A 12,686-nucleotide genomic window follows, 5' to 3' on the forward strand; every position below is an offset into this window, starting at 1 on the left:
TGTGTTGGGATATATGGGCAATAGCATGTGGAGTATAGCGTTTTAAGTATGTGGGGGCAAAAAGGCCTGTAATGTTTGTGGAGATAGTTGCAATAGTGTGTGGAGGATAAGAGCTGGTATGTATAAGGGATATGGGCTGTAGTATAAGGGAAACAGGGGCTGTTGAAATCAAACATTAATTTCCCTTCCCTATGGCTTACCTTGGACCAGGGAGAGTGATACCCTAGTGGTTGATTGGGAATGGCACTATGTCTGCATCCCTAGTGGGTGCAGACAGCTATTTTCTGCCTGCGCCACAGAAAGTATGAGTGTGTTGCTGTGGTAACCCATGACAATACTCTAAATACAGAAGCCATTGCAGGGACCTTCTGGAGATTCAATCTCTCTCTCCTCTCACCAGAATGCATTAACATGGGCTGGCCAGTGAGGGACAGCTTTAATCTCCCTGATGGCTGTGGAAACATTCCCTCTGTTTTTTTTCTCAGAAAAGATCATTTTTACACTGCTGGGCTTGCAGGGAGAGTTTTTTTCACAGTATTTAACAATGTCTGCAATTTGCAAACCAGGCTCCTAATGAGAAAGCCAGACAGTTTATAAGCAGACCCAGAAGGGTAAAATCAAAACTCTGCTGCTTAAATTCAGGGTTTTACAGATCTGAATTATTTTTGTTGGAAGTACTAGCAGACAATGGGAAATAGTTAATAATGGAGGGGCAAGGGGTACACCATGTGGCAGCTGGCTAGCAGGCTCTGGCCACATTAAATGTAAAAAAAACAAAAAAAAAAAAAAAAGGAATTATACTGAAAGGAATACACATTTGTATTCCTGACACTATACAATCACTTTGACTCTTAAACGGCAGAGAATTGAGCAGTGAGACTGCAGGGGTATAATCAATATGGCAAAACTAGTTTATTAAACTAAAGTTATTTTGATGCGTCTAGTATCCCTTTCACATAAATTTTCACATAAGGATACCCTGTTTCCCCACTTAATCACTGGTAACAAAATGGACAGCGCTTACGGAAATATATTTTTTATTTACATTTTGACAAGACAGTACAGAGAAAAAGATACAAGGTTATGTAATACTGTGAATTTATTTAGAAATCATTACCCACTATAATCATAGTTTAGCTATAATCTACAGTTATAGATTAACATTGTTAAACATGCTATTAAGCATGTTGCCATTTAAAATGCATTCAGATTTACTTTATTTTCAAGTATGTCCTGGAGAGTACGTATACATAGTATGTATTGTAAATGTCTTTATTTTATTTTTTAAATGTAGCTTAATGATTGAAGATACAATGGGGCAGATATATTGAGAGACTAACAGTGGTAGATCTTGAATTTAACCACTTTTGCACAGTTGGTTAATTTATGTAGTGTAGAATGGATTGAACGAGCTGGAGGATATATTCAATATAGAAACCTAGTGTACTGAAAAGTACTGCTCAGGAACTAAGGAATTTTCCAGAGAAGTTATTAAAATCTGGTGAGAAAACTTAATAATATCAGCATGGAAAGGAATAAAGTAAAATTCTAATTCACACGTTGCAGCTGTGCTGTTGAGTATATCAAAATGATAGATTAGTTTGACCAGCGGGTCTGGGGATTTATCTATCCATATTAGATGAGCAATTTCTTTTTCTGCTACAATACACAACTTTCCCCATCACAAACATTCCAGGGCTAACATTCTAGGTTATTTACTCATAAGAAAATGTGTAAGGTAGACAAAATCATAACCACCACTCGTTCCCTTCTTACCCCATTATAACAACATACGTACCCAACATATTTCCTGAAATATGTTGGGTACGTATGTTGTTATAATGGGGTAAGAAGGGAACGAGTGGTGGTTATGATTTTATCTACCTTACACATTTTCTTATGAGTAAATAACCTAGAATGTTAGCGATGGGGAAAGTTGTGTATTGTAGCAGACAAAGAAATTGCTATATATACACACACACACACACACACACACACCCAGCAGTGTTAAGTTTAAATATGCAGTGAAGATATAATTTACTGTGTTTATGGTTTATATAAACTAGCATATTCCCTGTTTGAGTAAAAGAACAATTCCCAACGTGGGTTAGGAATACTTCAGAACCCAACAACACAGTTGCCAAATGTTGCATTTATTTCTGGCAGACATAATTTTTGGGGCTCTTATATCAGTTATTTAAAGGGACACTATAGTCAACAGAACAACTACAGCTCATTGAATTTGTTCTGGTGAGTAGAATCATTGCCTTCAGGCTTTTTGCTGTAAACACTGTCTTTTCAGAGAAAATGCAGTGTTTACATTACAGCCTAGTGATAACGTCACTGGCCACTCCTCAGATAGCTGTTAGAGATCCTTCCTGGGTCATGGCTGCCTAAAATGCATCCAAGCATTCAGTGTCTCCTCCCTCTGCATGCAGACACTGAACTTTCCTCATAGAGATTCCTTGATTCACTTCATCTCTATGAGGAGATGCTGATTGGCCAGGGATGTGTTTGAATCATGCTGGCTCTGCCTCTTTGTCAGTCTCAGCCAATCCTATGGGGAAGCATTGTGATTGGATCAGGCCACCACTTGTTTTTCTGAGGCAAACAGCATGCAGATCTACAGCTTCAGGCTTGAATACAGTAAGATTTTGCTATATTTATGGAGGCATGATGAGCCCAAGGGGGAAGGGGGAAGGGGGAAGGGGGGGTTAGATGGTTTAACACTGTAGGGTCAGGAATTGATTGTGTTCCTGACCCTATAGTGATCCTTGAACAAACTGTGTCTGTCTGACATCTTAGAACATATCTCTGCCAATGAAAAGTGGAAGGTGAGGGATGCTACTACTTGATCATTTACATATTTAGTGGGGAATTTAAACACTGCACATAAATTAATGTAACATCACATTTTTCTAAAATGACTTCACATCGTTTAACGTAATATAATAACGTTTTACGTTTAACGTAATATAAACATTGTGCTTCTGATTTCATTACTAAATTAATTACCTGCTGCTGCAATGTACACAAGAATTGCCATGATGACTGAAAAAAAATGATCAAGGCCATAAAGAATAATCTTGATTGATTAAAAGGAAGGCAAAAAACCCACTGCAAAGTACCCCCTGATTTTGCATTCAAGGGTTACTCCAAGCAGCAGTCAGCTTTCAGGCCCTTTGTCAAGTACACTTGTATGTAACTCGAAAATTGGGTGAAGAATTACAGCAGAATGTGTGCATAGTGGAATAAATGGATATAAGGATGAATGACAATTTGACAATTTCCAGCTATCGCTGTACTGAAAATATAATTTCTCCCAAAAATGTTACAGTGGCTCTTGACTTGTTGATGTAATGTACTGTGTGTAGCTGTAGCCAGCAGACACTTTAGTTAGCACTGAATGTAGTTCGCTCAAAAAAAAAAATAAAAAAAATATTGGCAGTGTGAAGATGTCTTGTGTACCCTTTGATGGACAGGCAACATATGGCAACTTTGTCCTAACTTCAGCCTTAAGAATTACATTGTCATGAATCTGTATATACACAGCTAGAATGTGTATGTATACTATAAATAATAACAATCCATACTTCACAGCTGTAACCACTAAGTTCCATTACCGGAACTGATGCAAACCATTTTGCAATAGTTCACCTTCTTACCTGGGTCCGGCCAGTTGCCAAGACTCCTGTCCTGTCGGGTAATGTGTATCCGACTTCTGCAAAAGTCGCATGACAAACCTGTTCTCCATTCATTGACTCAAAGCATATTCCTTATGCCTCTCAGCACAGAATTGACTGTTGCCAGCCCGGAAATCTTGTTCTGGGCTGGATAATGATACTGATGATGAACTTGGTTACACCTTCAGCAGCAAAGAGGCTAGACTTTGTGCAGTTTTTCATAGCGAAATTCTGCACAGACTCCAAACAGTATAACTACTTCAAATCGCTGAAGTGAAGGGGTTATGGTGCTTGAAGTAACGCTTTCAAAACTATAAATGTAAGACAAAAATAAAATTTAAAATTGTCCCACATTATAACTTCTATTTATTGTGGATGTCGGATCCACAGGAATGTCTATCTTATATATTGTTTTTAGATTTCTAATTTTCTGTTAAAAAAAAAAAAAAATGAATAAAATAAAAGAGAAGAAGAAAAAAAAAAAAGGACATACTGAAACAAGATATTAATACATTATTCTTAGCAAACACTAAAAAAAAAAAAAGAAAAATAAAGAAAAAAGGAGCACGAATGAAAACATTTTAGACTTGTATTATTTGAATGATATATTTAATTGGATGGCTCATAAAGCTATCATAAAGCAATCTGTAATTCAAAGTTTTGTAAATGAAGGACCAATGACATTAGGAATGGAAATTTGGAACCCTGATCTTAAAGTGGAAACAAAGATACAGCGCTACTGTCCTAGAAATATATATTGATATCATTATTTTTTTTATAAGTGTCTATCGCTTTCTAATAGCAGCTGAATATTTGATTTAAAAGCAATATTAAACAAGTAAGTGCATTAATCAGGAGAACACTTTCTTTGTGTCTAGTCGAGATTCCAGCAGTGTTTCACAGGAATTACTTTACATTTTGCATTTATTTTGTCATCAATTTAGTCCCGTCCAACCATGTGTGTGACAGCAGGTTTGTCAATTCGGTAAAGAAATTCGGCAGGGTGGAAGTAGCCATGGTACTGCACTGTTTCCGGGGTAGTGTCAGTATGGTAGTGTCCTCCTTCCCCATGGTGACTGAAGCAATGACTGTGTTCCAGGCGCAAGTCAAAGCCCTAAATATACAGTAATAAATGGAAAATCAGAGCAATTGAGGTTTGTTTTATCTGAATGCTATAAATTTCTACACTGACCTCATCACTTGTGTTTTCACTTAACCCCTTAAGGACCAAACTTCTGGAATAAAAGGGAATCATGACATGTCACACATGTCATGTGTCCTTAAGGGGTTAAAGGGACACTATAGATACCCAGACCACTTCAGCTCATTAAAGTGGTCTGGGTGCAGTGTCTCTATTGCACTCCGTGCTGTAATGTTAAACATTGCAGTTCCAGAGAAACTGCAATGTTTACATTGCAGCACTAAATCTACCTCCAGTGGCTATCCCACGGACAGCCACTGGAGGCGCTTCCGGCATCATAACCGATCTTTGGTCTGGTAAATGACGCTGAACGTCCTCATGCTCTGCATGAAGACATCCAGAGTCAGATTTTTTCCCCCCATAGGAAAGCATTGATTCAATGCTTTCCTATGAGGAGGTCTAATGTGCGTGCACGGCATTTGTTGATCATGCATATTAGCGTCTCCCCATCGCAGAACATTGAAGGAGGCGGAGTCATGACATAGGGACATTGGCACTGGGATAAGTCAAGTAAATAAAGGGAGGGGGTAAGGAGAGGGAGCTATAGTTCCAGTAATATGGCTTTGTATTTATTAAACTTTACTTTTTTTTTAACCCCTTAAGGACCAAACTTCTGGAATAAAAGGGAATCATGACATGTCACACGTCATGTGTCCTTAAGGGGTTAAATAAGGTGGAACTAAAAGTAGTGCGCAACTGGCGCAAATTGATAAATGATCGAGAACTAAAAGCAGTAGTGATAAGTATTATCCTAACCAAGATTTAAGAGTTGATTTCCTGGTAATGGGGAGGGGGCAGGTGGGTTGGTGGGAGATATTATAAGTGTGAGAGACCCAACGATAGAGATTTCTAAATAAGAACAACAACTTGATCATTCCAACACAAATCCAACTGTAATATGTAGGTTTCCTAATATTTAATTATTTTGTAAAATTACAAATCTTTTAGAGTTTCAGTTTAGGATTTCCAAGGATGTATTTAATATATTTATGAATAACTGGGCAGACTGATATATTACTAAGACCGTGTGAAGATATATTTGTTTTTAATCACAATGGTTACCATGCAGAAAATTAGCTGCCCATTGTATTCCAAACTTACAGGATCATGAGACACAAACACTGATTGGCAAATCAGAGGAGCTTTCATTTCATAAAACTTCAGCCATTGATCGACATCATCATCAGTGATCAAAGGACAAGCAGAAAATTCACGAGGCTGTTAATGTGAAAGAACAATCTATGATAAACTTTAAATAGCCATCCATGCAATAGATACCTTCACCACCAACCTGTATACATGATTTCACTATTGCTTTGCAGTAGTCTATAAAAACAGTGGTCCTTTTTTTTTTTTTCATTGTGTGTGTGCATAATACCCAATATATGAATACATTCTGCTGTCATCTTGGAAATCAACATTATCAGAAATTCCAGCATACTTCTTAGAAAAACCCATAAGAACTACGGTCGATCATTTTTATCTTTATTTTAAATTCAGAATTTCCCTTGTACCGCATGTTCTAAAATGTATATGTATCCCTGTACTTCTATTTTACTGTACTACTTGGAAGGAATATTGTATAATACACAAATGTACTACTTGTGTCTTATGAACTAGCTATGCACTTCATTTTTGAAATACATTCAAGCCAAAAATATTCTCAAAAATAAATAAAAATAAAATAGAAACGTCCGTTGAGGCATTAACGATCAGTAAAACAATTCTATTGAAACACGTCATCCACTGATATATTTAGGTTTCATGACAAAGTGAGTTCATCTCACTATACACTTTGCTACATCTTCACTGGGTACCAGTTTCCACCCATTTATAAATTTACTGTATTAGGGTACTCTGCCTGGAGAAAGACCTGTGGAAAGCACTAGCTATGGCCTAGCCAGCTGCATAAGTGGTTATGAAGCTTTGGACCAAGCTGGCTGCAAAATCGACAGGAACATGGTAAAGCAGGAAAATAAATGCATACGTAATGAATGGAAATTAATGTAAAAAATTTTTTTGGATTTTACCATGACATGAAGTTTAGCTTTCCCTTCTTCTATTACAAATGTTCCTCCAATACCCACAGGTTTGTCTCCATAATGAGTTTTAAGAGAGTTTCTCATGCAGCTCACAAAATTGTCCTCCCCAGTCCTTTTCTTTACAATAACCTCAATGACCTGAAGAATAAAACAATATTATATGATTATAAAATATTGATATAACACACCATTTGACCATCCAAGGGTCAGGAGCATATATTAGTGGACTTCAGAGACCAGTCGAAAATTCCTTTACAATATTTTTGTTTTATTGTATCACATCAAGCTATTTTCCCAAATACCTAAAAAATTTACCCTATTGCATTCCAGACACAGTTGTAATCAGTATCTGCATTGGGGAATCGTTCCATGCATCCACCACACAAATCACATTAACCATATTTTGACAATGAAACAATAAATATGCTTCACCTTAATAAACAATTTTACAGTGCACAATGAATCATACCCTGACTTTCTCCACTATATATGTATGCTGCGCTCCTACACTCTGGCTCTTTCCTCTGCTAAAGTAAATTACTGAGACACCCACATTAGCACACTGTCCCGTCAACCCAAATGCTTATTTCACACTTTTAATGCTCTCCTTCGTCCTGTTGCTCCCCCTCCTCCTCCTACCACCCTGTCCACCTCAAACTTTGCAATTCACTTCAAGATTTCTACAATCAGGGAAGAGCTCTCTAACCTCTCTCCCTCCCCTCCCAATACAGCACCCAACCACACTCAATCCACTGTTCTATGCTCATTCGCACCTACTACAACAGAAGAGGTTTCTGCTGTGCTCCGGTCCTCCCACATCACCACCTGTTCCCTCGATCCTATTCCATTATATTTTATCTGCACCCTGTCTCCCTCTCACTAAAATTTTCAATCTCTCTCTTTCCTCCGACACATTTCCTTCACCCTTCAAGCATGCAACCATAACGCCAATTCTGAAAAAGCCCAACCTTGACCCCAACTCCCCATCCAACAACCGCCCTATATCGCTACTGCCATTTGCTTTCAAGATCTTTCAGAGAGTTGTGTATGCGAGATTGACAGACTTCCTCAAATCTAACTCTCTGCTTGACCCACTTCAGTATGGATTCTGCGCTAGTCACTCTGTTGAAACAGCGGTGACCAAAGTATCCAACGATTCAATAGCTGCTAAATTTCACGGCCATTACTCTATCCTAATTCTCCCTATTCATGCTGCTGCCTTTGACACTGTTGATCATAAACAGCTTCTTTTCATTCTCCGTAATCTCGGTCTAGGACAGGGGTAGGCAACCTACGGCACTAGTGCCATGCACGGCACTCGAGGTGTCTTTGCACGGCATTCAAGGCTGCTACAGCCAAACAGGCTCTGGCCTATCAGGAGTCCCAGTGAAACTTCAGATATCTGCTAATACGAAAAGGTGGTGAAGGACAATCCTCAATTTATATATTGCAGCACATAGAGTAAGTGATCTCAGATCACTTCCTCCCAGCACTTGTGAATGGGAATCCACACTGAAGTAGAGCAGCCTGCAGCTGCTGTAGCAGCTCCTGTCCTTGACCTGTACCTGGCCAGCCTGGTCCCCTCTGGAACCCACCCACATTGCTAGATTTACACAGAAATGCACAATAACCCTCCCCTCATACAAATAATACGAACAGCCCACAAGCAAACATACATACAATCCGCACAAACGTAACCCGCTAACAATCCACATACATGCACACAACCCCACATGCAGCCTCTCACATGCAATACCCCAAACAGCACCCACACATACACACACTACCAAACACACAATGTGACATATCCATCCACACACACACACTACCCCAAACAGCCCCACATATACACACTACCAAACACACAATGTGACATATCCATCCACACACACAATACCCCAAACAGCCCCACATATACACACTACCAAACACACAATGTGACATATCCATCCACACACACACACACTACCCCAAACAGCCCCTCACATACACACACTACCAAACACACAATGTGACATATCCATCCACACACACACACAATTCCACAAGCAGCCCCCATACACAGCCCACATTCATATGTATCATACACAATACCACAAACTACTCATGAATATATACAATATAATAGCTCATATACATACAAATACAACAATCCGAAGTAACTGCAGTATAAAGAACACAAGCAGAATCTGGCAGCATACAAACCTTAATTTAAAAAAATAGGACTGGCACGCTACGGGACATCACAATCCTATATCGGCACAGTGCTGCTAAAAGGTTGCCTACCCCTGGTCTAGGAGATACTGCTCTCTCCTGGTGCTCCTCCTACCTCTCTCCTAACTCATCAGCTCCTTTGGCTTCCATTATCATTTATATGCAGATGACATGCAAATCTACCTGTCGTCTCCTGATCTCTCTCTGCCCATCTTGACTCGTGTCTCTGACTGCCTCTCCGCAATTTCCAACTGGATGGCTGCTCACTTTCTTAAACTGAACCTGTCCAAAACAGAACTTCTGGTCTTTCCTCCCTCAAGTGTTTCTACTCACGTGTCTCCCTCCCTACAAGTCAACGGTGCAACCATCACCTCTATCTCGCAGGCTCAATGCCTAGGTGTTCTCTTTGACTCCGAACTCTCCTTCACCCCTCATGTCCAGTCGATCGCCAAATCCTGCCGCTTCCATCTCAAAAACATAGCTTGCATCCGCCTCTATTTAACACCAGACGAGACTAAGGTGCTGGTCCATGCGGTTGTTCTTTTTTTTTATAAAGTCACTTTTTATTGTAAGTTATGAACAAAGTATACAAGCAAATATGGCAGTCAGGTGTTATAGCAGTGGGACGCGCAGGTCTCCATTCGGGTGACATCAACTACATACAAGTTGGATGCGCAGATCCATATTAGTGAGGCATACAGTCGGTCGTAGAGTGGAAGTGGTAACCTCGCTCCACATGGTTCGAAAAATCTTCTTGACCAGTTTGCCTATATATAATTAGTGAGGTGGTAAGAAATAACTTAGGTGTATATGAACAACGGGACGCAAAGGTCCCTTCAACAATTAGTAGGCGTGACCACAGTGTGTCTGTCGTAGCATTAGTATTCATTGTTTCGTTTTTATTTTTGTTACCTAGTCGTTTGCTAAACAGGTTTATTTTTCCCTAGTTAGTCATTGTTGTATATGTGTAACTTTCTGTGGCAGTGTTGCCATTCGTGTTTGTCTGAGTCTGTGTGGTGTTGTGCCTGTGTGGTGGTGTGTCTCGTGTTGCGTCTCCGCTTTCGACTGGGCTCCCTATGTGTCTATGGGTCGTATTAGTCAGGTGCCTGATTCCCCGTGAGTTTGGGGGGGGGGGGGGGGGAGGGGTTAATGAATATGTCTTAAGAGCAGTAGACATACCATAACCTCCATTGCTCTGCGTGCTGTTCCTGTCTCGCCATTGCCCGATTGTCGGCCGGGTCTGTGTTTTCCACAGTAACGGTATCAATGCCTTGGCTGCGTTTAGCAGGTGTCTGAGAATTGATTTTTTTGTACGCTGAGAGCGTGTCGTTTGTGTGGTGTAGCAGGGCTCGGTCTGCAGTCAGGGTCATGGGTTCTCCCAATATTTTACGTATTTCTGCTTCAATTTCGTTCCAGTATGGTTGAATCTTGTTGCAGTCGCACCAGATGTGTTTGATAGTACCTATTTCATTTTCACATCTCCAGCAGATGTCTGGTATGTTTGGGTTGATCCGATGTAGGAGAGATGGCGTGCGGTACCAGTGTGACATCAGTTTATAGTTAATTTCCTGGTAGTTCGTGTTCGAGGAGCTTTTATGTTACAGCAGCAATATTTGTTCCCATTGACCCTCCGTGTACGTGGTGTCCAAGAGGTCTTCCCACTGTCTCTTGAATAGGTCCTTCTTGTCCCTGTCGCCTATCGCCAGTCGTTGGTATATGGTCGAGACGGTGCCCTCTGCTTCGGGCGTCTGGAGGCAGAGTTGTTCAAACCAGGTCAGGTCTCTGTGCAGCTTGGTCTTGTTCGGGAGATTGTGGTAAAAATGCTTGAGTTGGGCATAATGAAATCGGTGCATGAGGTTGGTGTCCTTCCGTCTGATATTTCCTGTAGGGTCTTCAGTCCGGTTCCAGTTAGCGTTATATGCAGTGGGATGTAGCCTTCATGGGCCTCCAGTGGCCATGCTGAGGGCGGTAGACTGTCTCCTATGTTCGGGTTGTGGGTGATGGGGATCAGCGGGCTGGGAGAGGGGGATATGTAGAGTGCCTTCCTCATTCTGATCCAGGATTTGAGCGTTTGTGTGATGGGGGAGTCTTCTCCCATCAGGTTCGGGGCTTTGGTTCCGTCGTGCCTGTGAAGTTGGTTATGTGTTAGCTCTTTGCACAGTATGGTCCATCGTTTCTGAGGTGTGACTATATGGAGTTCTCTGATGCGCTGTAGTATCGTTGCTTGGTAGTATTTGTATAGATCCGCAAGTCCCCCCCATGTTTTGGGAATGCATAGTTTGTCGTGTGCAATCCTTGGCTCTATCTCCCTTCCATTTATATTTAAGGATCGCGGTCCGGAGCGTTTTGAAGAAGATATGGGGGATGATGCATGGGAGTGTGTGGAACACGTAGAGTATCCTGGGGAGGATATTCATCTTTACAACCGCGATGCGCCCCTGCCATGAGATGTGGTTGTAGTTCCATCTCTTAAGGTCCTCCAGGACAGTGGACAGGAGGGGGGTGTAGTTGTGCGCGTAAAGATCCTTCGCATCAGGGGTAACCTGCAGCCCTAGGTATTTCATGCTCTTCGTGCACCAGTGGAACAGGAATTGTTGTCGTAGTCGCTCGCATTCTTCCCCTGGTACCGTCACATTCAGTATCTCGCACTTGGGTATGTTGAGCTTGAGCCCTGACAGGTTACCATACGTCTGAAATTCTGTCATAAGGTGGGGGATCAATTCTAGTGGTTCAGCCAGGAAGAATAGCATGTTTTCCGCATAGGCGGCGACCTTGTGTTCCTGCGTTCTATAGCTGAGACCAAGTATCCTGGGCTTCCTTCGTATTCTGTCTAGGAGTGGTTCCAATGTGAGTGCAAGTAGAAGCGGTGAGAGTGGGCAGCCTTGTCTGGCTCCGTTCCTTATATTGAAGCTATCTGTGAGCGCCCCATTCACTCGGACTTTGGCATTAGGTTGATGGTAGAGCATCGCGATCCAGTGCAGCATCCGGTCTCCGATGCCCGTCCTCCGTAGTGTTTCCATCATAAATCGCCAATCCACTCTATCGAATGCTTTTTCTGCATCCGTAGATAGCAGAAGTAGCTGCTTTTTAAGATGTTTCGCTGCATGTTGAACCGCAAAGAGCCTGAGGGTGCTGTCTCTGGCCTCCCTGCCCAGGATGAACCCTGTTTGGTCCGGGTGGATCAGTCGCGGCATGTATATCTGTAATCGAGAAGATAGTATCTTCGAGAAGAGCTTGATGTCTGTGTTGATGAGAGATATCGGGCGGTAGTTCCCCACTTGTTCTGTATTCTTGCTCGGTTTCGGAATCACCGTGATCGTCGCTGCTAGGGATTCCTTGTGAAAGGAAGCTCCTTCTCGTAGGCTTTTGAGGGCATTAACCAGCTTCGGTATCAGTTCGTCGCCGAACTTCTTGTAGTATTCTACCGGGAAGCCGTCTGGGCCTGGTGCTTTACCGTTCTTAGCTACTTTTAGGGCTAGTCTGACCTCCTCTTCAGTCACCGGCGTGTCCAGCGTTTCTGCTTCCTCCGGGGTGAGGGTATCATGG

The 12,686-nt window shown here is 41.5% G+C and overlaps 1 protein-coding gene across 2 annotated transcripts in view; it reads right to left on the reverse strand.

Moving 5' to 3' along the window:
• Positions 1-4,448: 4,448 nt before the first annotated feature.
• C1H11orf54 (chromosome 1 C11orf54 homolog) overlaps positions 4,449-12,686 on the reverse strand; it is a 41,817-nt gene continuing 33,579 nt past the window's right edge. For both annotated transcript variants that reach the window (XM_063457396.1, XM_063457397.1), the window contains exons 7-9: positions 6,915-7,064; positions 5,986-6,102; positions 4,449-4,797 (exon numbers count right to left, since the gene is read on the reverse strand). In XM_063457396.1, the coding sequence (XP_063313466.1) occupies positions 4,624-4,797; positions 5,986-6,102; positions 6,915-7,064 (441 nt within the window). In that variant the 3' untranslated portion in view covers positions 4,449-4,623. The remainder of the gene's footprint in view (positions 4,798-5,985; positions 6,103-6,914; positions 7,065-12,686) is intronic.

Source organism: Pelobates fuscus, chromosome 1 (assembly GCF_036172605.1).
Source record: "Pelobates fuscus isolate aPelFus1 chromosome 1, aPelFus1.pri, whole genome shotgun sequence".
Lineage (NCBI taxonomy): Eukaryota > Metazoa > Chordata > Amphibia > Anura > Pelobatidae > Pelobates > Pelobates fuscus.